Here is a 26,077-nt window from a genome sequence, read left to right on the forward strand (position 1 = left end):
ATTGGTATTTGCAAACCTCGTGGACAGACGGGGAACCCGGAGCCACCAGTTCTCTGTGAAGGGAAGGAATGGGTCTGAATTCAGAAATTCTGAAGAAGGGTCTCGACCCGATACATCACCCATTCATTCTCTCCAGAGATGCTGCCTGTCCTGTCCCGCTGGATTACTCCAGCACTTTGTGTCTATCTTCGGTTTAGACCAGCATCTGCAGTTCCTTCCCAAACATCCCTGTGAAGGGAGTTTAGACTCTTGGAGGGGTTATTAACACACATAATCTTCCATTAAATCAGGCCAGACACACCCTTGAGCTGAGGGTTTCAGAGTGAGGACCTCGCTAGATCCCTCGTCCCTTCAGGATGGAGGGTGGGTGTGAGTGAGTGAAATATCCAGGCTGGGATTTCCTGCAAAACTCGCCCACCACGTCCTCTCCCTCTCCCTGCCTCTCTCCACCCATCCCTCCCTCCCTCTCTCTCTCCACCCATCCCTCTCCCTCCCTCCCTCTCTCCCCCATCCCTCTCCCTCCCTCTCCTCCCTCCCTCTCCACCCATCCCTCTCCCTCTCTCCACCCACTTCTCTTCCGCTCCACCTGCCTTTCAACCTCCCATCTCCCCACCCACTCACCTCTGTAGTTTCCGCGTTCACCTGTTACCGGCCGCTCCTCCCTCTCCCTCTCTCCCTGTCCCATTCTCCCTCTCTCTGCCCCCATGTCCGAGCCCGGACCCGCTGCCCCCGCCTGCCCGGCCGCTGGAGCCGAGAATGGGGTCCGCGATGCCGCAGCGAGCGGCGCCCGTCCCGTCCACGGAGCCCTGGCCGGCAGCGAACAGCTCGGCACCGGCACCGGCACCGGGCAGGCGGCGGAGCGCATGAGGGTGAGTGTGAGGGGGGGAGGGGGCAGGTGTGGGGGCAGGTGTGGGGACAGGTGTGGGGCAGTGTGGGGACAGGTGAGGGGACAGGTGTGGGGGGCAGGTGTGGGGGCATGTGTGGGGGCAGGTGTGTGGGGACAGGTGTGGGGGCAGGGGTGGGGACAGGTGAGGGGACAGGTGTGGGGGCAGGTGTGGGGGCAGGTGTGGGGACAGAGAGGGCAACAGGTGCAGAGAGTTGGGGACAGCGACAGTGTAGTACAGGTAGCAGGTATGACTGTGGGACAGGTAGCAGGTACAGTGACACTGTTACACACAACAGGTACCAAGATCCCCCGGGTACAGGTGAGGGCTAGCAGGATAATGGGGGCAGAGGCAGCGGGTACGGGCTGAATGGGGTGCAGCTGGATTAGGGTTCAGGTATCGGGGGGCCAGGTACATTGGGTACAGGGAGCAATGTACAAGGTGAATGGGGTCACGGAAGGTTCAGGGCATCGGATACAGGGGAATATGGAACATGGACAATAGGTGTAGGAGTAGGCCATTCGGCCCTTCTTCAATGTGATCATGGCTGATCATCCACAATCAGTACCCCGTTCCTGCCTTCTCCCCATATCCCCTGACTCCGCTATTTTTAAGAGCCCTATCTAGCTCTCTCTTGAAAGTATCCAGAGAACTGGCCTCCACCACCCTCTGAGGCAGAGAATTCAACAGACTCACCACACTCTGTGAGAAAATGTGTTTCCTCATCTCCGTTCTAAATGGCTTACGCCTTATTCTTAAACTGTGGCCCCTGGTTCTGGACTCCCCCAACATCAGGAACATGTTTCCTGCCTCTAGTGTGTCCAAACCCTTAACAATCTTATATGTTTCAATAAGATGCCCTCTCATCCTTCTAAACTCCAGAGTATACAAGCCCAGCCGCTCCATTCTCTCAGCATATGACAGTCCCGCCATCCCGGGAATTAACCTTGTAAACCTACGCTGCACTCCCTCAATAGCAAGAATGTCCTTCCTCAAATTAGGGGACCAAAACTGCACATAATACTCCAGGTGTGGTCTCACTAGGGCCCTGTACAACTGCAGAAGGACCTCTTTGCTCCTATACTCGACTCCTCTTGTTATAAAGGCCAACATGCCATTCGCTTTCTTCACTGCCTGCTGTACCTACATGCTTACTTTCATAGACTGAACAAGGACCCCCAGATCCCGTTGTACTTCCCCTTTTCCCAACTTGACGCCATTTAGATAGTAATCTGCCTTCCTGTTTTTGCTACCAAAGTGGATAACCTCACATTTATCCACATTAAACTTCATCTGCCATGCACCTGCCCACTCCCCCAACCTGTCCAAGTCACCGTGCATTCTCATAGCATCCTCCTCACAGTTCACACTGCCACCCAGCTTTGTGTCACCTGCAAATTTGCTAATGTTGCTTTGAAATATAGAGAGTACCAGGGGAAGTGGGGGCATCAAGAGAAGAGTGTGCAGGCATTCAGGCAGAGGGCTGAAGGCAGAGGGAGTGCACGGGCGTCTCAGCCTATTTTTGGAAACTGCAACTGCATGAACCTGTTCTCAGGAGAAAGGTTCAAAATGTACACTGTGTGTTCAACCTCAGTTGTGAAACGTGACTCCTGGATCGACACGAGTTGCTTTGGGAATCATCAGTGCTTTTGGTCCTTGTAGAACCTAAATCAGGTCACGCTGGTAAACACTGCCGTTCTCCAGCTCCGTCCCCTCCCCCCATCGAACTGTCGAAGGTTTCACATCCCTTTTTATGTTTCATGACCAGTTACTCTTGTAATCTACCTTACCTTATCCTTGGTTGAATTCTGAAATAATCTCAATCCTCAGCCCTTGTGCCATTTCCCTCCAACTGAACACCTGCTTTAACCTGTTCAAGACAACAGCTAGACAACTTCTCCCTCTGAGCTTGTGTGCCTCAAAGTAACACTGAAGAAGGGTCTCGACCCGAAACGTCACCCATTCCTTCTCTCCAGTGAAGCTGCCTGTCCTGCTGAGTTACTCCAGCATTTTGTGTCTATCTTCTGTTTAAACCAGCATCTGCAGTTCCTTTCTGCACACTTAAAGTATTACATGTTTGTCGTAAATTTTAGTTTAGTTTATAGTTACAGCGTGGAAACAGGCCATTCGGCCCATCGAGTCCATGCGGACCAGCAATCCCCGAACATTAACATTATCTCCTAAAGACACTAGGAACAAGTTCCATTTATCACAAGCCAACTGTCCATTAATTCTTTAAATGTTAGTCATTGCTTATTTACTGTTGGATCTTTTATGAAGTTTCCCAATCTCCCAGTGACTCCTGGCTTCATCCTATTATAGTTGTGAACAATCCAAATCCTTAAATTGCCTCCTGAATATTACAAATTAAATAATATATAATCAGTCTGAAGAAAGGTCCCAACCCAATGTTATCTGTGCATGTTCTCGGTGAATCTCTGGAACTCTCTGCCACAGAGGGTAGTTGAGGCCACAGTTCATTAGCTATATTTAAGAGGGAATTAGATGTGGCCCTTGTGGCTAAAGGGATCAGGGGGTATGGAGAGAAGGCAGGTACAGGATACTGAGTTGGATGATCAGCCATGATCATATTGAATGGCGGTGCAGTCTCGAAGGGCCGAATGGCCTACTCCTGCACCTATTGTCTATGTTTCTATGTTTCTCCAGTGATGCTGCCTGACCTGTTGATTTACTCCAGCACCTTGTGTCTGTCTTTGGCATGAACCAGCATCTGCAGTTCCTTCTTATAACATAGGGTGGATCTGAATAGTGGTTTGCCCAGACTATTTCCAGATTCAAGTCTCCAATTATTTAAATTATGGCCTATATGTAACTTTTATTAGTTCTTCCTGAGCACAATAAAAAGGGGAAGTTTTCTAACAACTACTTATATAAATAATTAAAGTTGGAATTTGCTTCCAGTAGAACTGTGAAATGAATGTTGTAATTGTCCTTAATCAGTTGGCAATACCTGGTTTAGGTTGGATGTATTGTAGTCACATATACCCACATACAGAGAAAAGGGTTAATTTGCAGGCTGTCAAAACAAATCAGATAAGTTTGATGATGGGTCTCGACCTGAAACGTCACCCATTCCATTTGTCCAGAGATGCTGCCTGACCCGCTGAATTACTCCAGCTTTTTGTGTCTATTTTCAGATAATACAGTGTACCCTGGTTATTACGGACTTCATTATAACGGATTTTGGTTATTGTGGATAAAATCTGTAGCAACCGAGGCATGTTGCATATCGGGAACAAATGACTGAGTTTGTTGTATCATGTTGTGACCACAAGGTGTTGAAGCGAATCTTGTCTGTCTGTGTTTATCGCCCCCATTTATTGTGTGTCTTGTTTAGTGTATGTTTATTGGCTGTTTTTATTTACCCCCCCTCCCTCCTTACTTGGTTATAGTGGACAATCAGCAATAATGGACCCCCCCCCCCCGTGGCCAGTTCTAATAAGGGTTATCTGTATTACATGTTGCACCCCGGCCACTCCCTCTTCTCCCCTCTCCCATCGGGCAAAAGGTACAGAAGTGTGAAATCGCACACCTCCAGATTCAGGGACAGTTTCTTCCCAGCTGTTATCAGGCAACTGAACCATCCTACCACAACTAGAGAACAGTGCTGAACTACTATCTACCTCATTGGTGACCCTCGGACTCTCTTTGATCGGACTGGCTTTACCTTGCACTAAACATCATTCCCTTATCATGTAACTATACACTGTGGACGGCTCGATTGTAATCATGTATTGTCTTTCTGCTGTTTAAGAAGGAACTGCAGATGCTGGAAAATCGAAGGTAGACAAAAATGCTGGAGGACCAGTGTAAATTGGAGGAGCAGCACTTCATATTTCGCTTGGGCAGTTTACACCCCAGCGGTATGAACATTGACTTCTCTAATTTCAGGTAGTCCTTACTTTCTCCTCCCCTTCTCAGCTCTCCCTCAGCCCACTAGCTCCACCTCTTCCTTTCTTCTTCTCCCCTCCCCCCACCCTCACATCAGTCTGAAGAAGGGTTTCGACCCGAAACGTTGCCTATTTCCTTCGCCCCATAGATGCTGCTGCACCCGCTGAGTTTCTCCAGCATTTTTGTCTGGTTAGCACACAACAAAAGATTTTGACTGTACGTGACAATAAACTAAACTGAACTACATCAAGCCAAACAAAGTACAAAAGGTAGAATGAAGAGCTAGGGAGCAGAGTCAGAATATGTGTTGCAAGGATAATGAATGGGCAGCAGCTACAGGACATATTGCTCTGTTCCACAGTTACACACGTCAGAACACCCTCCCCATGAGTGAATTTGTTTCTGCTTTTCTGTGTATTAATTACCAAGAAGTTGTGGCAGGTATCCACTAACGTTTGTGTCCTTTTAATTCCAAGATATCTGCCCCAGCAATGCTGATCACCCTCTCCAACTGAACTAAACACACATTTATAAACCAGGGAACCTCCATTCCAACTGATAGTGAACTGCTCCAACACAGTTTTAAACATGGAGATCTTTGTTCTCTATCTGTCCTCGCTTCCTTCTTGCTTCATTTCTCAGTCTGTACTTAATTTGATTCTAATTCACTCTGCTGCTGCTCTTGACATTGTTTCTATTTCCATATAGCCATATAACCATATAACAATTACAGCACGGAAACAGGCCATCTCGGCCCTACAAGTCCGTGCCGAACAATTTTTTTCCCTTAGTCCCACCTGCCTGCACTCATACCATAACCCTCCATTCCCTTCTCATCCATATGCCTATCCAATTTATTTTTAAATGATACCAATGAACCTGCCTCCACCACTTCCACTGGAAGCTCATTCCACACAGCCACCACTCTCTGAGTAAAGAAGTTCCCCCTCATATTACCCCTAAACTTCTGTCCCTTAATTCTGAAGTCATGTCCCCTTGTTTGAATCTTCCCTATTCTCAGTGGGAAAAGCTTGTCCACATCAACTCTGTCTATCCCTGTCATCATTTTAAAGACCTCCATCAAGTCCCCCCTTAACCTTCTGCGCTCCAGAGAATAAAGACCTAACTTGTTCAACCTTTCTCTGTAACTTAGTTGTTGAAACCCAGGCAACATCCTAGTAAATCTCCTCTGTACTCTCTCTATTTTGTTGACAATTTTAGTCCCTTCAATCTTCATCATTAACTCTTCAACTTCAACTCCCCCTCCCGTTCCCACACTGACCTTCCTGTCCTGGGCCTCCTCCATTATCAGAGTGGGACCCAGCGCAAATTGGAGGAGCAGCACCTCATATTTCACTTGGGCAGCTTACACCCCAGCGGTATGAACATTGACTTAGCTAACTTCAGATTGCCCTTGCTTTCCCTCTCTATCCCCTCCCCTTTCCCAGTTCTGTCTCCGACTACATTCTATCTTTGTCCCGCCCACTCCTCTGACATCTGTCTGAAGAAGGGTCTCGACCCGAAACGTCGCCCATTCCTTCTCTCCAGAGATGCTTGCCTGACCCACTGAGTTACTCCAGTATTTTGTGTCTACCTTCGATTTAAACCAGCATCTGCAGTCCTTTCCTACACATTCATAATTAGCAGATACACTCAATGTTCGTTGCCCCATTATCACCCATCCTCACACACAGTTACAGTGCAGGCAAATAAGGAAGCTCTTGTCCCTTCTACGTGGTGGCTCTGTGGGTTAACAGACCACACAGTGAGCCACTGAGACAAACATAGGGAACGTCTTGCAATGCCTTGGTGGGTGAATAGGTTTGCAGAAGGGTGGCACAGCGATAGAGTTGCTGCCTTACAGCGCCAGAGACCCGGTTTAGATCCTGACTACGGGTGCTGTCTGTACAGAGTTTGCACGTTCTCCCCCTGACCTGCGTGGGTTTTCCCCGGGTGCTCCAGTTTCTTCCCACACTCCCAAGACGTACAAGTTTGTAAAAATGTAAATTGTTCCTAGGATACGTATGCTGGTGTTAATGTATGGGATCGCTGGTCGGCACGGACTAGGTGGGCCGAAGGGCCTGTTTCCACGCTGTATCTATAAAGCCAAACTAAACCAGTGCCTCAACTGTGCGTGGGTCTTTGTCCGTTCGTGTGTTAGACCACGTTCTGCCATCGCTTTGCCACGGCCAGTGCCACATCTGTGCCTCTGCGGAGATCGGCCACAGTCCTTGTCTCTCCGCCACAAGTCAGTAGGTGGGACTGTGTCTGGTCAACTGCTAACCCGTAATTGAGAGGAAATCTGTAAATTGCACAATTATACTCTATAATTCAAATACAATTAGTTATGGATAAGGCACGAGGTAACGATACTGTAGCACTAAGGAGCTTTAGTTACAGACCAGTTGCCACGGTTACATGATTTGATTGGAGCGGGTGACTTTGGAATCTGCGGTTGTAAACTGTGTGCAGAATATTCAGATAACACAAGTCACATGCGGCAGGTCACAGTGTGGAAGTGTAGTCGGGTTTAAACAAAGCCACCATTTGTATTATTATCATGTTGACATTGTTGTCCATATTCCGGTGCAGAGTCTAGGTTGAAATTGAAATTGAAATAACTTTAATTGTCATTCAGGTATACACATAGACACAGTGCACATTGAACAAAATTTTGTTGCATTGACTCTTCAAAGTAGCAGCAGAATATAACATTTATATCAGGCGATCAGTAAAAGTGCTTAGTGTGCCCATAAAAAGTGCTTCATGTGCATAGTTCTGTAAAATAGATATATAGGAAAGTTTTTAAAAGTGGCAATGTATAAGAAAGTTCTAGCATCGGTTTGATTGTGAGTTCAATAGTCTTATGGCCTGGGGGATGAAGCTGTTGCAGAACCTGGTTGGCCCGCTCTTCATGCTGCGGTACCTCCTCCCAGAGTTCAGCAGTGTAAACAGTCCATATTGTGGGTGTGTGGGGGCTCTGGTAATGCCCTTAGCTCTAATCAGACAGCGTTTGTAACCAATGTCCATGATGGAAGGAAGAGAAGTCCCAATGATTTTTTCCGCTGTCCTCACCGCTCTCTGAAGACACTTCCAGTCCGCAGCTGTACAGCCGCTGCACCACATAGAGATGCAGCTGGTCATGACCGACTCAATTGTGCTTCTGTAGAATGTGGTGAGGATGGGAGGGTGGAGGTGTGATCTTCTCATCCTGCGGAGGAAGTACAACCGCTGCTGTGCCCGTTTTACCAGAGATGTGATGTTTGTAGTCCAAGTTAAGGTATCCGTTATATGCACTCCCAGGAACTTGATGCTTTTCACCTGCTCCACTGCTAAGTTGTTGATTCACAGCAGAGTGTGACTGGGCTGATTTATCTTTCTGAAGTCAGAGCAGGAGTGCAGGAGATTGCAGAACAGTTCCATCAGACAATGGGCCGAGAAAGAAACGTCATCTATCCATGTTCTCCACAGATGCTGCCTGACCCACTGAGTTACTCCAGCACTCCAGCACTCCATGTTCCCACAGATGCTGCCTGACCCGCTGAGTTACTCCAGCACTCTGTGAGAACCTTGACTTGACTTGACACTCTGTGAAACGTCACCTATCCATATAACCATATAACAATTACAGCACGGAAACAGGCCATCTCGGCCCTACAAGTCCGTGCCGAACAACTTTTTTCCCTTGGTCCCACCTGCCTGCACTCATACCATAACCCTCCATTCCCTTTTCATCCATATACCTATCCAATTTACTTACTATCCATGTTCTCCACAGATGCTGCCTGACCCGCTGAGTTACTCCAGCACTCAGTGAAACGTCACCTATCCATGTTCTCCACAGATGCTGCCTGACCCACTGAGTTACTCCAGCACTCTATGAAACGTTACCTATCCATGTTCTCCACAGATGCTGCCCGACCCACTGAGTTACTCCAGCACTCTATGAAACGTCACCTATCCATGTTCTCCACAGATGCTGCCTGACCCGCTGAGTTACTCCAGCACTCTGTGAAACGTCACCTATCCATGTTCTCCACAGATGCTGCCTGACCCGCTGAGTTACTCTCTGCAACTTTATGTCCATATTTAGTGAACAGAATACCCTTTCCGGTCCCTCTCCCATCCACAGTTAACCCGAAGGACAGAGTTTTATTTGCATTTCCAGCACCCATTGTGTTCCTGGTCATTGTATAAGAAGGAACTGCAGATGCTGGTTTACACCGAAGATAAACACAAAATGCTGGAGTAACTCAGCGGGACAGGCAGCATCACTGAAGAGAAGGAATGAGTGACGATTCAGGTCGAGAACCTTCTGCAACTGAAGTTATCTCTGTGTCTTCTTCTCCCCTGACTCTCAACCCAAAACATCACCCAATTTTTCTCCAGAGATGCTGCCTGTCTCCCTGAGTTACTCCAACACTTTGTGTCTATCTTTGGAGTTCCTGATCATTATCAGCTTTCTCCAAAAAAAAAGCTTTTTTCTTTTCTGGACTTGATTCGTTACTTCCTGCTGGCTTTAAAACCACTTAGAAAAGTGGCACCTGGGTTTGATCCTGACTACGGGTGCTGTCTGTACGGAACTTGTACATTCTCCCTGTGACTGCGTGGGTTTTCCCCGAGTGCTCCAGTTCCTCCCACACTCCAAAGACGTTCAGGTTTGTAGGTTAATTGGCCTCGGTAAAATTGTAAATTGGTCGTTATGTGTAGGATAGTACCAGTGTACGGGGTTGACGTGGACTGGGTGGGCCAAAGGGCTTGTTTCTGCACTGTATCTAAAGGCAAAGAGAGCCCAGGATTGATGTAGTCACTAGACTAAGTGGGACCTGTTGGGTCCCAGTCACACGGGAGGCCTGGTCCCCCCCCCAACGCAATATTCCACCACTCATCTGTTCCCCCAACGCAACCCGTTCCCCCAATACAATGTTCCACCGCTCTGGGGAAGGGTGTGTGGGGGAGGAGTTTGGGGGTGTGTGGGGTAGGGGGTGTGTGGGGGGGAGGGATGGGGGGGGGGAGGGTGGGTGTGTTGTGTGTGCGGGGGGGGGGGGGGGGGGGGGGGGGGAGGGGGAACCTTCAAAACCTTCATAACTTTTGTACTATTTCACGGATCAAAACAAAACTTATTTGACTTGCAGCAGAGGAGAATGGTGAGTAAGGTGGCGAAAAATCGTAGCGCTATAGGGGGATCATTTTTGCGGAAATGTAATTACAACGCAGACAGGAAGTGGTCAAGATGAGAGTTAGTAATATATGGATAGATAGATGGGTTATATGTTTCTCAACCAATGGTGACTTAGAAATGTAGTTATTGTTCTGTTTACAAGAACACTGGAACAAAGTTAGATGGTCCCATGGTGTTAGCAGCTGACCAAGGATGTGTTGCCCATTTGTATTTCTTCATTGACTTCAGTGGAAATAAAAATGAACAGAGATATAAAACATTGTAACAATTAACAATTTTCCTTATTAATCTGTTGGTCAAAATCACAATCTGCCTCCTTGAACAGTAAACATATTTATATACAAAATATCTACTTGATATCGAATATAAATAAACATCAAGGAGGAACTTGGTTGTACATAAAACACAATCATCCTTTCTCTCTTTGTATTGCTTACATTTAACGTAGTTCTGGGAGTTGAGTTCACCCAAGGCTCAATACCATTCTGATTTTCCTTCAGTGCCTACTGGCATCCATACATGGACATACATACAAGGCACTAGATACTTTAAACAGCATTGAGTGCTGGAGTAACTCAGCGGGTCAGGCAGCATCTGTGGAGAACATGGATAGGTGACGTTTCACAGAGTGCTGGAGTAACTCAGCGGGTCAGGCAGCATCTGTGGAGAACATGGATAGGTGACGTTTCACGGAGTGCTGGAGTAACTCAGCGGGGCAGGCAGCATCTGTGGAGAACACGGATAGGTGACGTTTCGGGTTGAGACTGGAAAGCTGGAAAAGGGAAGAGGGAGGACAGAGTGTGACTGGGCGAGGTGGGGGGGGGAAACATTTAATAGGAATCTGAGGGGTGACTTTTTCACACAACGGGTGGTGGGTGTATGGAACGAGCTGCCAGAGGAGGTAGTTGAGGCAATGACTATCACAACGTTTAAGAAACAGACAGGTACATGGATAGGACATGTTTGGAGGGATATGGGCCAAACGCAGGCAGGTGGGACTAGTGTAGATGGGACATGTTGGCCGGTGTGGGCAAGTTGGGCCAAAGGGCCAGTTTCTACACTGTATCACTCTATAACTAGATGAATAATGTTTATTTTTATTTTTTTGCATCAACTGCCCCCCCACCCCCCCCTTCACTGCCCCCTCCCCCCCCCCCCCCCCCCCCCCCCCCCCCCCCCCCACTGCCCCCCCCCCCCCCCCCCTCTGCCCCCCCCCCCCCCCCCCCTGCCCCCCCCACTGCCCCCCCCCCTGCCCCCCCCCCCCCCCCCCACTGCCCCCCCCCCCCCCCCCCACTGCCCCCCCCCCCCCCCCCCCCCCCCCCCCCCCCCCACTGCCCCCCCCCACTGCCCCCCCCCACACGCCCCCCCCCCCCCCCACTCCCCCCCCCCCCCTGCCCCCCCCCCCCCCCCCCACTGCCCCCCCCCTTATTCCCCACAGAATAAACTGGTTGATGTCTGTGAGAAGCTGCAACTGAGGATAGCTTCAGTGACCAGGTTCGAGGCAGATACTCTGAACAGTAAAGACCACAACGTTAAGGTAAGTGCATTTGGTCAACAAAACCTTAGCACTTGAAGTGGGCAAAACTCTTCCTTGTGCCGAGGGTGTTATTTGCAGGAGCCAAAACACAATTATTCTGCGCCTTTTAAGGTGATTTTCATGGATCATCCGTGATGGGTGGTATTGGTGGAACAGTAGGAGGAATGGGAGCTGGTGGATAGTTGGTGGTGCAGCGGTAGAGTTGCTGCTGCACAGCGCCAGAGACCTGGGTTCGATCCTGACTACGGGTGTTATATATACAGAGTTTGTACCTTCTCCCCGTAACAGCGTGGGCTTTATCTCGCTTCCTCCCACACTCCGAAGACGTACCGGTTTGTCGGCTAATTGGCTTGGTGTAAATGTAAATTGTCCCTAGTGTGTGTAGGGTGGTTTTAATGTGCTGGGATTGTTGGTCAGCATTGACTCGGTGGGCCCAAGGGACTGTTTCCAGTGATGTATCTCTAAACTCACTGTTTAGAAGCCACTGCCCAGGCAGAATGGTGAGGTTGTCTTCCCCTGCTGTGGGGCTAATGTTAACCTAGCTCCGTGGGCAGTAGAACCGTGAGATCACATGCAAAGCCAGGATCATTATTTAACAGAATTCCTTCAGCAGATAGAAGATAAAGCCAGTAGGCACCAGCTCCTCTGAGTTCCCTTACAGGACAATCAGTTTTAAATTGCCCCCAATGCCCCCATTTTTCTTAAGATAGACACAAAAAGCTGGAGTAACTCAGCGGGTCAGGCAGCATCTCTGGAGAACATGGATAGGTGACGTTTCACAGAGTGCTGGAGTAACTCAGTGGGTCAGGCAGCATCTGTGGAGAACATGGATAGGTGATGTTTCACAGAGTGCTGGAGTAACTCAGCGGGTCAGGCAGCATCTGTGGAGAACATGGATAGGTGACGTTTCACAGAGTGTTGGAGTAACTCAGCGGGTGCAGCAGCATCTATGGAGCTAAGGAAATAGGTAACGTTTCGGGTCGAAACCCTTCCGGGTTTCGGCCCGAAACGTTGCCTATTTCCAGAAGAGTTTTGGCCCGAAACGTTGCCTATTTCCTTCGCTCCATAGATGCTGCTGCACCATAACTCTGGAGAAAAGGAATAGGTGACGTTTAGGGCTGAGACCCTTCTTTAGACTGAGAGTTACGGGAGAGGGAAACGAGAGATATAGACGATGATGTAGAGACATAGAAGAAATGAATGAAAGATATGCAAAAATGTAACAATGATAAATGAAACCGGCCATTGTTAGCTGTGGTCTAGGTGAGAACAGGTTACAGACAATGAGACTCTACAAGACAACTGTGAAGCTGGAACAACAACTTGGGTGGGGAAGGGGTGGAGAGAGAGGGGGTGCAGGCAGGGGTTACTTGAGGTTGCCTGCTTCTTTGTTCTTGCGGATTGCAATGACTGCCGTTAGTTTCTCTTTGGCGATGCTTCCTAAAACAAATAGATTTTGCAAACCTCATCCTTTCTGTTCATGTCACTTAATTCACCTGCCCTATGCCACCTTACAAAGCTGGTTGCTTCAGCCTAGTGTGTAAGTGCTGCAGTGGGACATTAGCAAAAGGCTTTGATGAAGAATTGGAAGTTGCTGCAATAGGTTCATAAGTGATAGGAGCAGAATGAGGCCATTTGGCCCATCAAGTCTACTCCCCATTCATTCATGGCTGATCTATCTCTTCCCCTCAACCCCATTCTCCTGCCTTCTCCCCATAACCCCTGACACCCGCACTAATCAAGAATCTATCTATCTCTGCCTTAAAAATATCCATTGACGCCTCCACAGCCTTCTGTGAAAATGAGTTCCACAGATTCACCACCTCTTAATAAAGAAATCCCTCCTCCTCTCCTTCATAAAGGAACATCCTTTTATGCTGAGGCTGTGCCCTCTAGTCCTAGACTCTCCCACTAGTGGAAACATCCTCTCCACACCCACTCTATCCAGGGCGCCCACTATTCAAGTGGCCTCTTTCTACTCTGGATAGGAAAGCCGGCAGCTCGTCCCCGCTAACAGTCTCACTCCCCTTCCCGCTGGCAGGCAAAGGCGAGCGAGTCCAGGGAGCTGATCATCCATCGTGTGAACTTCATCCGCGAGGTGTGTGAGAATGAGGAGCAGCGACTGCTGGATATTATCCACGATGAGGAGGAGCGAGTCCAGCAGAGCGTTCTAACACAAAAAACCTACTGGGCAGAGGCGCACCACAAGCTGACGGACATTAAAATGTACCTGGTGGACATGCTGACCAAAATGGACGATGTTGCACTTATGGTGGGTCAAGGTTTTCCACGCCTGCTCTGTCCGTTTAGGATTTGTCCCCCTTTCAAAATGAACTGAACTCACTTTCTTTTCCTGCAGGAACAACAGAAGGAAATACTTGAAAAGTACGTCCAGCCGATTACAACCGCCTCGACTCGCCCCACGTGCAACCCCCGTGCAGTTTCTGAATGTCTGTGAGACTGGCACGCTGTAGTTGTGCTTGTGCTGAATGTGTGGCAGCACCGTGCCATGTCCAAGCTCTCAAGTAGCGCTGTTCAGTCAAAATTGTTGCGTAGAGCCTAGAGACATTAGCGATACAGCAAGGAAACAGGCCCTTCAGCCCACCAAGTCCGTGCCGACCAGCATTCACCCATTCCACTATTCCACACACACACATTAGGGATCATTTTACAATTTTACTGAAGCCAATTAACCTACAAACCTGCACGTCTTTGGAGTGTGGGGAAAACAGGAACACCCGGAGAAAACCCACCTGGTCACTGGGAGAACGTACAAACACCGTACAGACAGCACCCGTAGTCTCTGTCGCAGTGAGGCAGCAACTCTACCGCTGCGCCACCCACACTAACAACACTATCTGAATGTTTCTGGGCTCTTGATAGTGCCAAACCTTTCTGAACTCCTGAGTTATTCCGTGCTTGGTCTTCACTTGCGTTTAGCGCTGCGCCCCTGTCTGAGCACGAATACTAGCCGACACTGTCACCCCCCGATAACACAACCAATCTCCCACATCGGTCCTGTCCAATAGGTGGCACAGATACATTGTGAAAGAAACCAAAACAGAAAGAGTGGAAGAACTCAGCTAGTCCAGCTGTATCTGTGGAGAGACTACAGTCTTCACAAGCTGGATGACAACAGCTTCTCAAGGTCATCATATTCTTACTGTTCAACATCACCCACAGCCCATGAATGAAGTTGAAGTAACTCACCATTGTACAGACCACATTCCGTTTGCTCTTGCCATGAATCCCATTTTCTATCCACGTGGTGAGACTTTTGCTGCCCAATCTTTTGTGTGGGATTTGTCAAATAACTTCCAGGTCCGTGTAGACAACACACACTGCAGTCCCTTCATCGAGATGTAGTTTGAGGTGATAAAGGAGAGCTTCTATCAAATTATGTTTGATTAAACTGGATGAACGAATGTTGATCAAGTCACAAAGAAGTTGATGAAGGGATTGCAGTGGGTGTTCGCTACCTGGACTTCTGGAAGGCTGTCTGTACGGAGTTTGCACGTTCTCCCCGTGACCTGTGTGGGGTTTCTCCAGGATCTCCGATTTCCTCCCACATTCCAAAGTTTGTAGGTTAATTGGCTTCGGTAAATTTATAAATTGTCCCTAATGTGTGTAGTATAGTGATAATGTACGGGGATCGCTGGTCGGCATGGACTAGGTGGGCCGAAGGGCCTGTTTCCACCTGTATCTCTAAAACTAATAAAATAAACCTCATATTGGAGAATAGTTAGAGTGGTGTTCTCTAGGGGACAGTGTGGGACTCCTTGGGTTTTGTTAATATACACTAATAATTTGCTCTCTGTGGAAAAATGGCCAGGTTTGTGGATATTCCACAGATTGGAAGAGTAGCATGCACTCAGGATAGGAATAAGCTGCAAGACGTTGAAAAGCTGGCAAAACTCGCTGAAAGGTCATCTGTCCATTTCCCTCCACAGATGCTGACTGACCTGCTGCGTTCCTCCAGCACTTTGTATTTTGCTCAGTTATAGGGGTAATCTGGTTCACATCACATTTCTGAGACCATACTGTATGTTGGCTATCTTGTAGCCTCCATTACATCACCACCTACACTCCAAACCTTCCCACTGGATGTGGAGCTCTTTGGAATGTCCGTAAGGTTACGTAAGGTGCTCGCTAATGCTGAAGTCTGCAGATGGGTCTCACCCCGAAACGTCTATTCTGTCTGACCCGCTGAGTTACTCCAGCATTTTGTGTCTGTCTACTAGATAATGCAAGTGTCTCTTTCTGTTTCTCTTGTTCTAAATGGGCTTCTTCTTTGTTCCAGAGCAGAGGAAGCAGAGGGGATCCTGGAACCTAAGGACTCGAACAAGCTGAACTTCAACCTTGCCTGTGGCCGCAGTAATCTCCTCAGTAGCCTGTGGGTATCTGCGACCATGCTCTGCATGGCAGGTCAGTAAAGGTATCTCCATCCACAGTAATAAACTGGTAATGTGGAATAGAAGTCAGCTGTCTCAATGTTAGCTGAGCGGCTCATGGACTAGTTCATGAGTTCATAAGTGATAGGAGCAGAATTAGGCCATTTGGCCCATCATCTACTCAGCCATTCAATCATGGATGATCTATCTTTCCCTTTTAACCCCATTCTCCTGCCTTCTCCCCATAACCCCTGACACTTACTAATTGAGAATCTATCTCTGCCTTAAACATATCCCATGACTTGGCCTCCACCACCGTCTGTGGCAATGAATTCCATAGATTCACCACCCTCTGACTAAATAAATTCCTCCTCATCTCCTTCCTAAAGGAATATCCTTTAATTCTGAGGCTGTGACCTCTGGGCCTAGATTCTCCCACTAGTGGAAACATCTCCACATCCACTCTATCTAGGCCTTTCACTATTCGGTAAGTTTCAATGAGGTCCTCCCTCATCTTTCTAAACTCCAGCGCGTTCAGGCCCAGTGCTGTGAAACGCTCATCATATGTTAACCCACTTATTCCTGGGATCATTCTCATTCAGAGGAGAGGTCATTGTCATGATGTGGTCTCCATGCATCTAGTAGCCCAAACAAAATAGGGACATCAAAGTTCCTTTCCTGAAGAACATTGGAGTTTTACGTTAATTTGATAGTATCAATGATATTGGATAAGTAGTGACTGTGAATTACAAAGGAAGAGAGGAACCTTGTTGCCATAGTATCATGGATGGTCAGCTGGTCAGTGTGTATTTTACCCCCTCTGTGCTATCTACCTGTCTCCCCTCCTCTCCATGTGAATAGTGCAGGTAGATGAGGTGGTGAACAGGACAAATGTGATACTTTGCTTTACCATTGATGCATGGAATATAAGAGTGGAGAAGTCACACAAACGATGCATATACACATACTCAAGGCTTTGGGGAATACAGTGTGTACAATTGTTAACAAATAAGTAAATGTAATTGAAGTAAAACAGAATCCCCCGTTTCAGGTGCCGAAGATGTTCACGTTGATGAGAAAACGTTGCACCCATCCTTGGTATTATCCGAAAATAAAAAGCGATTGACCTATGCAAGCAAGAGGGTGCATTTGTACCCAGATGGCCCTGAACGCTTCGACCACTGGCCCAATGCTCTGGGACTGGAGTCTTTCCAAAGTGGACTCCACACCTGGAGGGTGGATGTGGAGAGGAGCTGTGCCTACAAAGTAGGGCTGGCATCCGACTGCCTTGCCCGTAAAGGTGCTGGCAATGATTGCCGGCTGGGATATAACCCGTCTTCCTGGGTCTTCTCCCGGTACGATGGAGAATACACAGTTGCCCACGATGGGCAGGTGAAGAGTCTGGATCTGTTGAGGCGTCCAACAGCCATTGGTGTGCTTGTAGACTACGATGGAGGTGAAATCCTCTTCTATGACCCTGACACCTGTGCCATACTACAGAGTTACAGAACAAAGTTCACCCATCCCATACACGCGGCCTTGGGTGTAGTAGATGAAAGTATCTCAATCATCTAGAAGCATGTTTGTGGATCGCAGGATCAAATTCTCACCTAATATTTTGGCCCTGGAATACCCCTATTCTAGGACTACACTCCAGTGGTATAGACTGGACATCAACATCTGTGCCAAAAATGGGTTCAACTCCCAAACGGAGTCATCAACATACTGATGTTTCATTCCTGGGTCAGAGTTTGGATAAGATGTTGACCGTTTAGGAAAGGTTGGGTATTTGCTTCAGTTGTTTTCTGATCTTGTTTGCCTTTAGAAAAAAAAACTATTTCCTTGTTAGTGTAATTTTAAATAAAAGTCATACTTGGGAGTTGGTGCTTTGGCCAGCCTAGGATTCCCTCATGGCCAATGGTTGTCTTGAGGAGAAACATAGAAACATAGACAACAGGTGCAGGAGTAGAGGCCATTCGGCCCTTCGAGCCTGCACCATTCGCCATTCAATATGATCATGGCTGATCATCCAACTCAGTATCCCGTACCAGCCTTCTCTCCATACCCCCTGATCCCCTTAGCCACAAGGGCCACATCTAACTCCCTCTTAAATATAGCCAATGAACTGGCCTCAACTACCCTCTGTGGCAGAGAGTTCCAGACATTCACCACTCTCTGTGTGAAAAAAGTTCTTCTCATCTTGGTTTTAGAGGATTTCCCCCTTATCCTTAAGCTGTGAGAAGCTGGCGAGGTGCCTTATTGAACTGTGTATGAAGGAACTGCAGATGCTGGTTTACACCAAAGATAGACACAAAAAGCTGGAGTCACTCAGTGGGTCAGGCAGCATCTCTGGAGAGGATTGGGTGACATTTCAGGTCGAGACCCTTCTTCAAACGTCACCCATTCCTTCTCTCCAGAGATGCTGCTTGACCCGATGAGTTACTCCAGCATTTCAAGTTCAAGTGAGTTTATTGTCATGTGTCCCTGTATAGGACAATTAAATTCTTGCTTTGCTTCAGCACACAGAAAATAGTAGGCATTTACTACAAATCAGTTAAGTGTGTCCATATACCATAATATAAATATATACACACATGAATAAATAAACTGATAAAGTGCAAATAACAGAAAATAGGTTATTAATAATCAGAGTTTTGTCCGAGCCAGGTTTAATAGCCTGATGGCTGTGGGGAAGTAGCTATTCCTGAACCTGGTTGTTGCAGTCTTCAGGCTCCTGTACCTTCTACCTGTGTGGCCAGGATGGTGTGGGTCTTTGATGATACTGCCAGCCTTTTTGAGGCAGCGACTGCGATAAATCCCCTCGATGGACGGAAGGTCAGAGCCGATGATGGACTGGGCAGTGTTTACTACTTTTTGAGCCTTATTGAACTCCAGGGATTGAATTAAAACAAGTGATGGGTGGGGCAGGAGACTCACACAGGCCAGGCCAGGCCAGGCTCGAAAGGAATTACTTCCCTAAAGAACCAGTAGGTTTTTATTTTACTCCAGTAACTTCATAACCACTTTTATGTTACCACATTTTTATTTTCATGTTTTTAGAAATAACTAACTCACTATTATTTTAAGTGACTCATTTATGAGATTCCACAATATTACCATATCTAACCTCAATGGTAAAATGTTGACACGAGATCTTTGAGAGTAAATGTTGGCAGGCCATTTCACTGTCAGGCACTTCTTGAATGGAAGAACAAACTTTAGACTTCAGGGATGGAGCGTGGAAATAGGCTCTTCAGTCCAGCAAGTGCTGGCCAGCCAGAACCCCCCCCCCCCCCGTACACAAGCACTATCCTACACACCAGGAGCAATTTACTTTACCAAAGTGAATTAACCCACAAACCTGTTAGTCTTTGGAGTGTGGGAGGAAACTGGAGCACCCGGAGAATACCCATGCAGTCAGAGGGAGAACATACAAACTCCGTACAGACATCACCTATAGTCAGGATATTATCCCAGGTCTCCCGCTGCACCACAGTGCCATGAAAGAAACTTTGGATGATTCCCCCCTAAGTTGAGCTCACAGTGATAATCACAACACTACCACTGTCACCTGGTAACTGGTGATCCAAACCTAGTTGCTGGCAGCTGTCATGAAGCTTTCAGTGTTGGCAGTTTGTGAAAGGAAATGTCTGATATTCAGACATGAGCACATTGGTCTAGAACTCAGAACCTTCAGACTCTTTTGAGGCCGTGTAGTTAGGAGGATCTTAGTTCAATGTGCAGTGTGAATGACCAGGTGATACTGAGATGAAGAGGCTAGAGAGCTCAGTAGCTTGACCCAGCTCCTACACATGTCCTAATTCACTGGGATTGCTATACTGATCCATTGTAGACAGTCGTGATGTGATGCCCATGTTCTATTGCCCCCTCACCTCCATTGCTCTCTGCCCCTTTGTCGCTCCATTCATCTCTCTCTGCATGTATCTGTCTCTCCCTCTCTCCCCCTTCTAGCTGTGTCACACAACCACAGACCAAAGGGCCTGTTTCCATGCTGTGGGACTAGAGTAGATGGGGCATCTTGGTCAGCATGGGCCTAAGAACCTGTTTCCTTGCTGTGTGACACTATGAACCTTGAAGAGGATTTGGAAAGTGTTGGATGATAATCTTCTGGCTTGAACTGCATTGAACGGGAATTGTAATGCCATGCCCAACCCAAGGGAAAAGTTCATAGAAGTGGTTAAACTATATTTTAAAACATGTTTACTTCTGAATTCTAGAGGTATTAAAGCATAGGTGTTTGGGGTGGGGGGGATGGGAATGGCTTGTGGAAGCTGGAGCAGGGGGAGGTATGGAGGGATGATATACAGAGTTAACAAGTCCAGTGGCAGTGAGATACGGTTCTGCTGTATTGAAAGACATAAGAAATATGGTGGTGGAAAAGGGTTCATCCAAATTCTGATTTCAAAGGGATTAAAGTTAGATGCCTAGGGCATGCCATTTTATAGAAACAAAGAACTGCAGATGCTGGTCAATACACAAAAAGGCTCAAAGTGCTGGAGTAAATCAGCAGGTCAGGCAGCATCCCTAGTGACCATTTCAGGTCGAGACCATTCTTCACTCTGATGAGATGCCACTTGACCTGCTGAGTTACTCCGGCGCTTTGTGCCATTATTTTATGCTCTCTGCCTCCTATTGATTACCACGGAGCTCAGAAATATGCTCCAAACATATTGTTCTGGTGACTGAAAGGATTATTGCTGTCATACTTTCTAAGCTGAATGAACATCCTTGCCCATTACAGGGTCACAGGTTGCACCTCTGGAGCCGTATCGTGCCTGGACCCTGATAGTTACTGATGAATGTATTATTTATTTTGTAGCCTCTTATAGTTCAGCAGAAATATTTAAACTCATGTTTGTACTTTTGACATATGAATATATCTTCATTCAACACAATTGTGACCTCCAGTCTTTAATGACCAGTGCATTCTCTGATCCTACACGTTAAAATGCCAAGTTCTTCCATACGAGGACACTAAGACACAATGTGGAAGAGCCGGAGAGAGGCACAGAGGGAAGTTATTCAGTAGTCTCTGTCTAAAATTGCCCCTTGCCTCTTTCATGAATCATGAAATATGTAGCTATTGATGAGCAATTGATAGCAGTAGCTACCTAAACCTCAGTAGATAAAATGGTGCAGCTGCATAGTGGGCAAGGCAGATAAGATTGTGGGGAAATATTTATCTTCTATGAATTATGCAAGTGGTTGAGAGGGAAGTATAAGACCATGAACTCACTGTAGTCGATGGTTCAGACCATTGTCCCAATATGATGCGGCAGAATCTATGATTTCCACAGGATCGTTACTTATTAGTCAAGAGTGTTTAATTGTCATATGTACTGAAACCAGAACAATACATTTTTTACATGCAGCAGCATGACACAATACGCTTAAAGAAATATTAGAGGTTGGAATAAAACGTCACTGAAGATGGCGCTGAAGCCAAGCGACTGCGTGCTGGTCCCAGAAGTGGATCTGCGATCAAACATTACAATCACTCCACTCTTCTAAACCTTTATTTATCTGTGCAGTGTGGATGGTTTGATTGTAATCATGCATGGTCTTGTCTTGACTGGATAGTACGCAACATAAAAGCTTTTCACTGGACGTGGCAATAAAGTTTAGTGATACAGAGTGGATACGGGCTCTACGGCCCACCGAGTCCACGCTGACTAATGATCACCCCAATCATAACATAGAACCAACTAGTATGTTATGGTACACACACAATGCTGGAGTAACTCAGCGGGTGAGGCAGCATCTCAAGAGAGAAGGAATGGGTGACGTTTCGGGTCGAGGCCCTTCTTCAGACTCTATGTTATCCCAGTTTCACATCACACACACTAGGGGCAACTAACTTACAAACCCGCAGGTCTTTGGAGTGGGAGGAAACCTGGGTAGCCTGGGTAAGACACAACATCTATGGCACGTGTATTCTTTATGCAGGGCCATCTGACCTCTCACCTCATTTAAACATATTCATGTGTTCATCAGTCATGTTGACAGACTGTGAATGTCGGGGCAGTGGAAGAACACAAATCAATGTCCTATACTACATCGGAGGTGCAAAGGGACTTGGGAGTGCTGGTACAGGATTCCCAAAAGGGTAAGGAAGGCAAATGCAACGGGAATATTCATTTCAAGAGGACTAGAATATAAAGGGAGGGATGTAATGCTGAGCCTTCATAGGGGACTGGTCACACCATATTTGGAGAAATGTTTTGGACCCAATATCTGAGGAGGGATGTGCTGGTGTTGGAGAGGTATACGAGAATGATCGGGTTAATATATGAGAGGCGTTGACGACACACTTACAGAAGCTCTCCTCCAGAATGCATATTCCCACTACTGTTGGCCCTGATACACCTCCATGTGCTGTAGAGCAGGGGAGGATATGTGGAAACATGCATTTAGCAAAGTTTATCTCATGCTATTTAATAGGAAAGGGAGGGGTAACATTTTCACACAAAGGGTGGTGCATGTATGGAACGAGCTGCCAGAGTTGAGGCTGGGACTATCTCCCAACGTTTAAGAAACATTGAGACAGATACATGGATAGGACAGGTTTAGAGGGGTATGGCCCAAACGCGGGCAGGTGGGACTAGTGTGCCTGGGTCATGCTGGTCGGTGTGGGCAAGTTGGGCCCAAGGGACTGTTTCCGTGCTGCATTACTTTATTTGTCTCTCTTTAAAAAGGTTCCACTTGGTATCTATGCTTGGAAGAGTGCTAGCACAATGTAACTTGGTAATAAAGTGCACTCTTGCTCCACCTTATGACTCAACTATTTATTTATTGCATTTTATGTGCTGTCGAAATCTCAATTTGTTGGTGAATTTGTTGGTTAGCCTGCACCTGGTAGGGCTTTGGGAAGAATGTTGGCTCTGGTAAGTACTGGAGCAGTGCTTTTGTTTCCCTTGGGCTAACAATACACTGGAGTGCATCACACCAACATGCAAACAATGCATAGTAAGGAGTTAAATATTCTATCATTCACTCCAGTGGGTATCGATGACAAGCCCAGCATTGATTGAGCCTCCCCAGATACCTTGCTAAGGAGTTGCTGCTGCCTTTCAATATTGGAGCAGGAATGTTATTGCATACGTATAGGCAGGACTAATAAACAATAGCAACTCTCTTCTCTGAAAGACACTGGCGAATGCATTTTGCTCTCAGAGATTTCAATGCCCTATGTTTATTCTTAATTAATCTTGTTATTTTCTTCCAAACTTAAGTTTGCACGTTGGTGTGGTGAACTCCAGTGTATCGTTAGCGCAGGGGAAACAAAAGCATTGCTCCAGTACAATCTGAAGAGCAGTGGGATTTACATATCAGAGTCAACATTCTTCCCAAAGCACCACCATGTACAAGTTAATCAGCAAATTCACCAACAAACTGAGATTTCAACAGCATATAAAATGCAATAAATAGTTCAGTCATAAGGTGGAGCAAGAATGCACTTTATTAACAACTTATATTGTGCTAGCACTCTTCCATTGCCTCTCCGTTCAGCATGGTACTCACTGCAAGCTAATCATTCTTTCCAGGCAAGAACATGTGGCTCACATTTGCTCCACATCTCAGACAGACTGTGCAGATACTGATCTAAAGTGCAATGTGTACATTTTTTTTTTCATATTAAATGCGAAAAATAATTATTAAAACATTCCTGATTAAAATGTCACCAAAGAATCACAGCAGAATGTTATCTGTTGGATTCTCTTTTATAAATGTTATCTATTTGCATCAACCCACAGAATTGCGCAGATCTCTTCCACTGTTTGTTCATTCAGGGAGTATTTACTGGGGTTACATATCCCTCTGCCCAACACAATAATTTACACCAGCTCACACTGATAATTCTCTCAGGAAGCAAATCCGACCTGAACGTTTCAATAACTATCAGAATTCTAAACATCAGCAATTGATGGTCAGGGTGAGGGTACTTGGAGTTTAATTTAGAGATACAAGAGATAATTTTGGAGATAATTTAGGAAACAAGCCCTTCAGCCCACCGAGTCACACTAACACTATCTTACGCAAACTGGGGGCAATTTACAATTTTAGCGAAGCAAATTAATCTGTAAATCTGTACGTCTTTGGAGTGTGGGAGGAAACGGGAGCTCCCGGAGAAAACCCATGCGGTCATGGGGAGAAAGTACAAACTCCATACAGACAGAACCTATAGTCAGGATCGAACCTAGGACTCTGGCCCTGTAAGGCAGCAACTCTACCGCAGCGCCACGGTGCCGCCCTATGCTAGGACAGGCACACACCATTAAGTCTTCATTTAATGAGGTCACACAGTTGGTGCAAGGAGCTGAGGATGTGGGCTCTGGGCACCAGCTGCTTCGCACCACAGGGCTCCTCCTCTTGTCCTCTGCAGATCAGGTAGCTCTCCATTCCGACAGCCCTGGCTGCCAGATAATCCATCCTGATGTCATCTCCGATGTGCATGACCTGTCTGGGCTCTACCTGGGCAAGGTTCAGGGCTGCACGGAAGATCCGCTGATCCGGCTTGGCGATTCCGGCATCTTCTGACGTCATCACAAACTGGAAATACTGCCGCAGGTTACAATTGGCTAAAATCTGCTCCAGGCGGCGATCAAAGTTGGAAATCACTGCCATGCTGACGCCTATCTTCCTGCAGTGATCCAGGGTGTCCTGTACGTCACCATACACTTCCCAGTTGGCAGCGCTGCAGAACTGGTGGTAAAGCTTCTCTGCCAGTGGAGACAGCACCTGCTCATCGCTCACTCCGCAGAAACAGAAGGTTTTTTTGACCACGTCCACCCACCACTGCTGGGAAGTCAGACCCCGACCTCGCCCATAGTTGGGGAATTGCTTGTCTTGCATTTGTAAGGCAGCTTGGAATGATCTGTCCAGAGCTCTGGCCTCCAGCTGGAGTCCGTGGAGCTTGGCCTCTGAGGAGTAGAGCTCACCAACTGACCTGCGCACACATAGCAGAGTCCCCTTCACATCCCACGTCAGGAGTTGGGGCCTCATCCTCACATCAGTTACAGCTTTGACTATTCTCTGAAAGAGAACAAAATCACTGCATTCACACAATGCCTTCAAAACTCCAGGACATCCTTAAACATGGTCACTGTTCAAACAAGTCATAGCAGCTAATTTATTCCTTGCGAATACCTTAAGCAACAAGATAATAATGTTAAGACATGGTCTCCCAGCACAGTGAGGTGCTGCTGAGGCCACGGACTGAAGCTTAGTGCAGCCATCGCGAAGGCTATGTGGGGGAGAATCACAGCCTCAGTTTCTTCCACTACTGGACCAACGGGGAAACCCTCAAGCAACGGAAGGGTTATCACTCTAGGTGGACACACGAGTGGCATTGGTGCTATGTGTTTAGTTTAGTTGAGTTTGGTTTGACGGTGGGTATTCTGGTGCTGATATGGGGGCTTGGGGTCGAATCCCACTCCTGACAATATGTTTAGGACCGGCACGGTGGTGCAGCGGTGGAGTTGCTGCCTCCTCACAGCGCCAGAGACCCGGGTTCGATCCTGACTACAGGTGCTGTCTATGCGGAGTTTGCACGTTCTCCCCGTGGGTTTTCTCCGGGTACTCCGGTTTCCTCCCACACTCCGGAGACGTGCAGGCTTTGGTGTAAATGTAAATTGTCCCTGGTGTGTGTAGGGTAGTGTTAGTGTGCGGGGATCGCTGGTCGGTGCGGAACAAGAGAGAGAGTTAGGGCTAAGGGAACCAAGGGATGTGGAGAGAAGGCAGGGACGGGGTACTGGTTGTGGATGGCGGTGCTGGGCCGAAGGGGAAGCCTGTCTCCGTGCTAAACTCACATGTAAACAGCTGGATGATGTTGTTGTTGTTGCTCTGTGTAATGGCGGCCGCTCCTCTCCTCCCGGCCCGTCCGTCCCGTCCCGCCGTCATCAGCCCGCGCCCGCCAGCCCGCCGTCGCCCGGCAACAACCAACCGCCAGCCCGCCCTCTCCCGCGTCATCACCCCGCGACCGCCCGCCGTCGCCTAGCAACCCGCCGGCCCGCGGCCTGCCTGCCCTGGACCCGCTGCCACTGGGCGGCCGGTGTCCAGTGTCCGGTGTCCGGTGTCCGGTGTCCGGTGTCCAGTGTCCGGGCATCCATGGCCGGGCCGGTGTCCGGTGTCCGGGGCATCCATGGCCGGG

At 47.6% G+C, this 26,077-nt stretch overlaps 2 protein-coding genes across 3 annotated transcripts; one reads left to right on the top strand and one right to left on the bottom strand.

The window, feature by feature from the left end:
- The first annotated feature begins 652 nt into the window (after positions 1–652).
- Positions 653–21,248, top strand: bspry (B-box and SPRY domain containing). Of its 2 annotated transcripts, XR_008725997.1 has the most exons (7): positions 653–869; positions 11,417–11,515; positions 13,557–13,787; positions 13,875–13,900; positions 15,816–15,940; positions 16,958–20,425; positions 20,515–21,248. XR_008725997.1 is itself a non-coding variant. In XM_055660398.1 (6 exons), exons 1-6 carry the CDS (start codon positions 705–707, stop codon positions 17,479–17,481), a joined length of 1,170 nt encoding a protein of 389 aa, XP_055516373.1. In that variant the 5' UTR covers positions 653–704; the 3' UTR covers positions 17,482–21,248. The 2 variants fall into 2 exon arrangements, 1 of the variants encoding a protein (XP_055516373.1); XM_055660398.1 differs by having other exon boundaries at positions 16,958–21,248.
- Positions 21,249–23,629: 2,381 nt separating this feature from the next.
- hdhd3 (haloacid dehalogenase-like hydrolase domain containing 3) lies at positions 23,630–25,860 on the bottom strand. The gene is made up of 2 exons (XM_055660399.1): positions 25,737–25,860; positions 23,630–24,960 (listed from the first exon to the last, which is right to left on the bottom strand). The coding sequence occupies exon 2, from the start codon at positions 24,928–24,930 to the stop codon at positions 24,211–24,213; it is 720 nt and encodes a 239-aa protein (XP_055516374.1). The 5' UTR covers positions 24,931–24,960; positions 25,737–25,860; the 3' UTR covers positions 23,630–24,210.
- Between the last annotated feature and the right edge of the window lie 217 nt (positions 25,861–26,077).

This window comes from Leucoraja erinacea, chromosome 31 (assembly GCF_028641065.1).
Source record: "Leucoraja erinacea ecotype New England chromosome 31, Leri_hhj_1, whole genome shotgun sequence".
Classification (NCBI taxonomy): domain Eukaryota; kingdom Metazoa; phylum Chordata; class Chondrichthyes; order Rajiformes; family Rajidae; genus Leucoraja; species Leucoraja erinaceus.

What these genes read in the sequence shown, in the direction of transcription:
- hdhd3 (XM_055660399.1), bottom strand. Translation starts at nt 24,930, where the DNA reads ATGAGGCCCCAACTCCTGACGTGGGATGTGAAGGGGACTCTGCTATGT.
- bspry (XM_055660398.1), top strand. Translation starts at nt 705, where the DNA reads ATGTCCGAGCCCGGACCCGCTGCCCCCGCCTGCCCGGCCGCTGGAGCC. An exon ending in GTAAAGACCACAACGTTAAG is followed by an intron (nt 11,516 to 13,556) that starts GTAAGTGCATTT and finishes TCCCGCTGGCAG; the next exon opens with GCAAAGGCGAGCGAGTCCAG. An exon ending in GACCATGCTCTGCATGGCAG is followed by an intron (nt 15,941 to 16,957) that starts GTCAGTAAAGGT and finishes CCCCCGTTTCAG; the next exon opens with GTGCCGAAGATGTTCACGTT.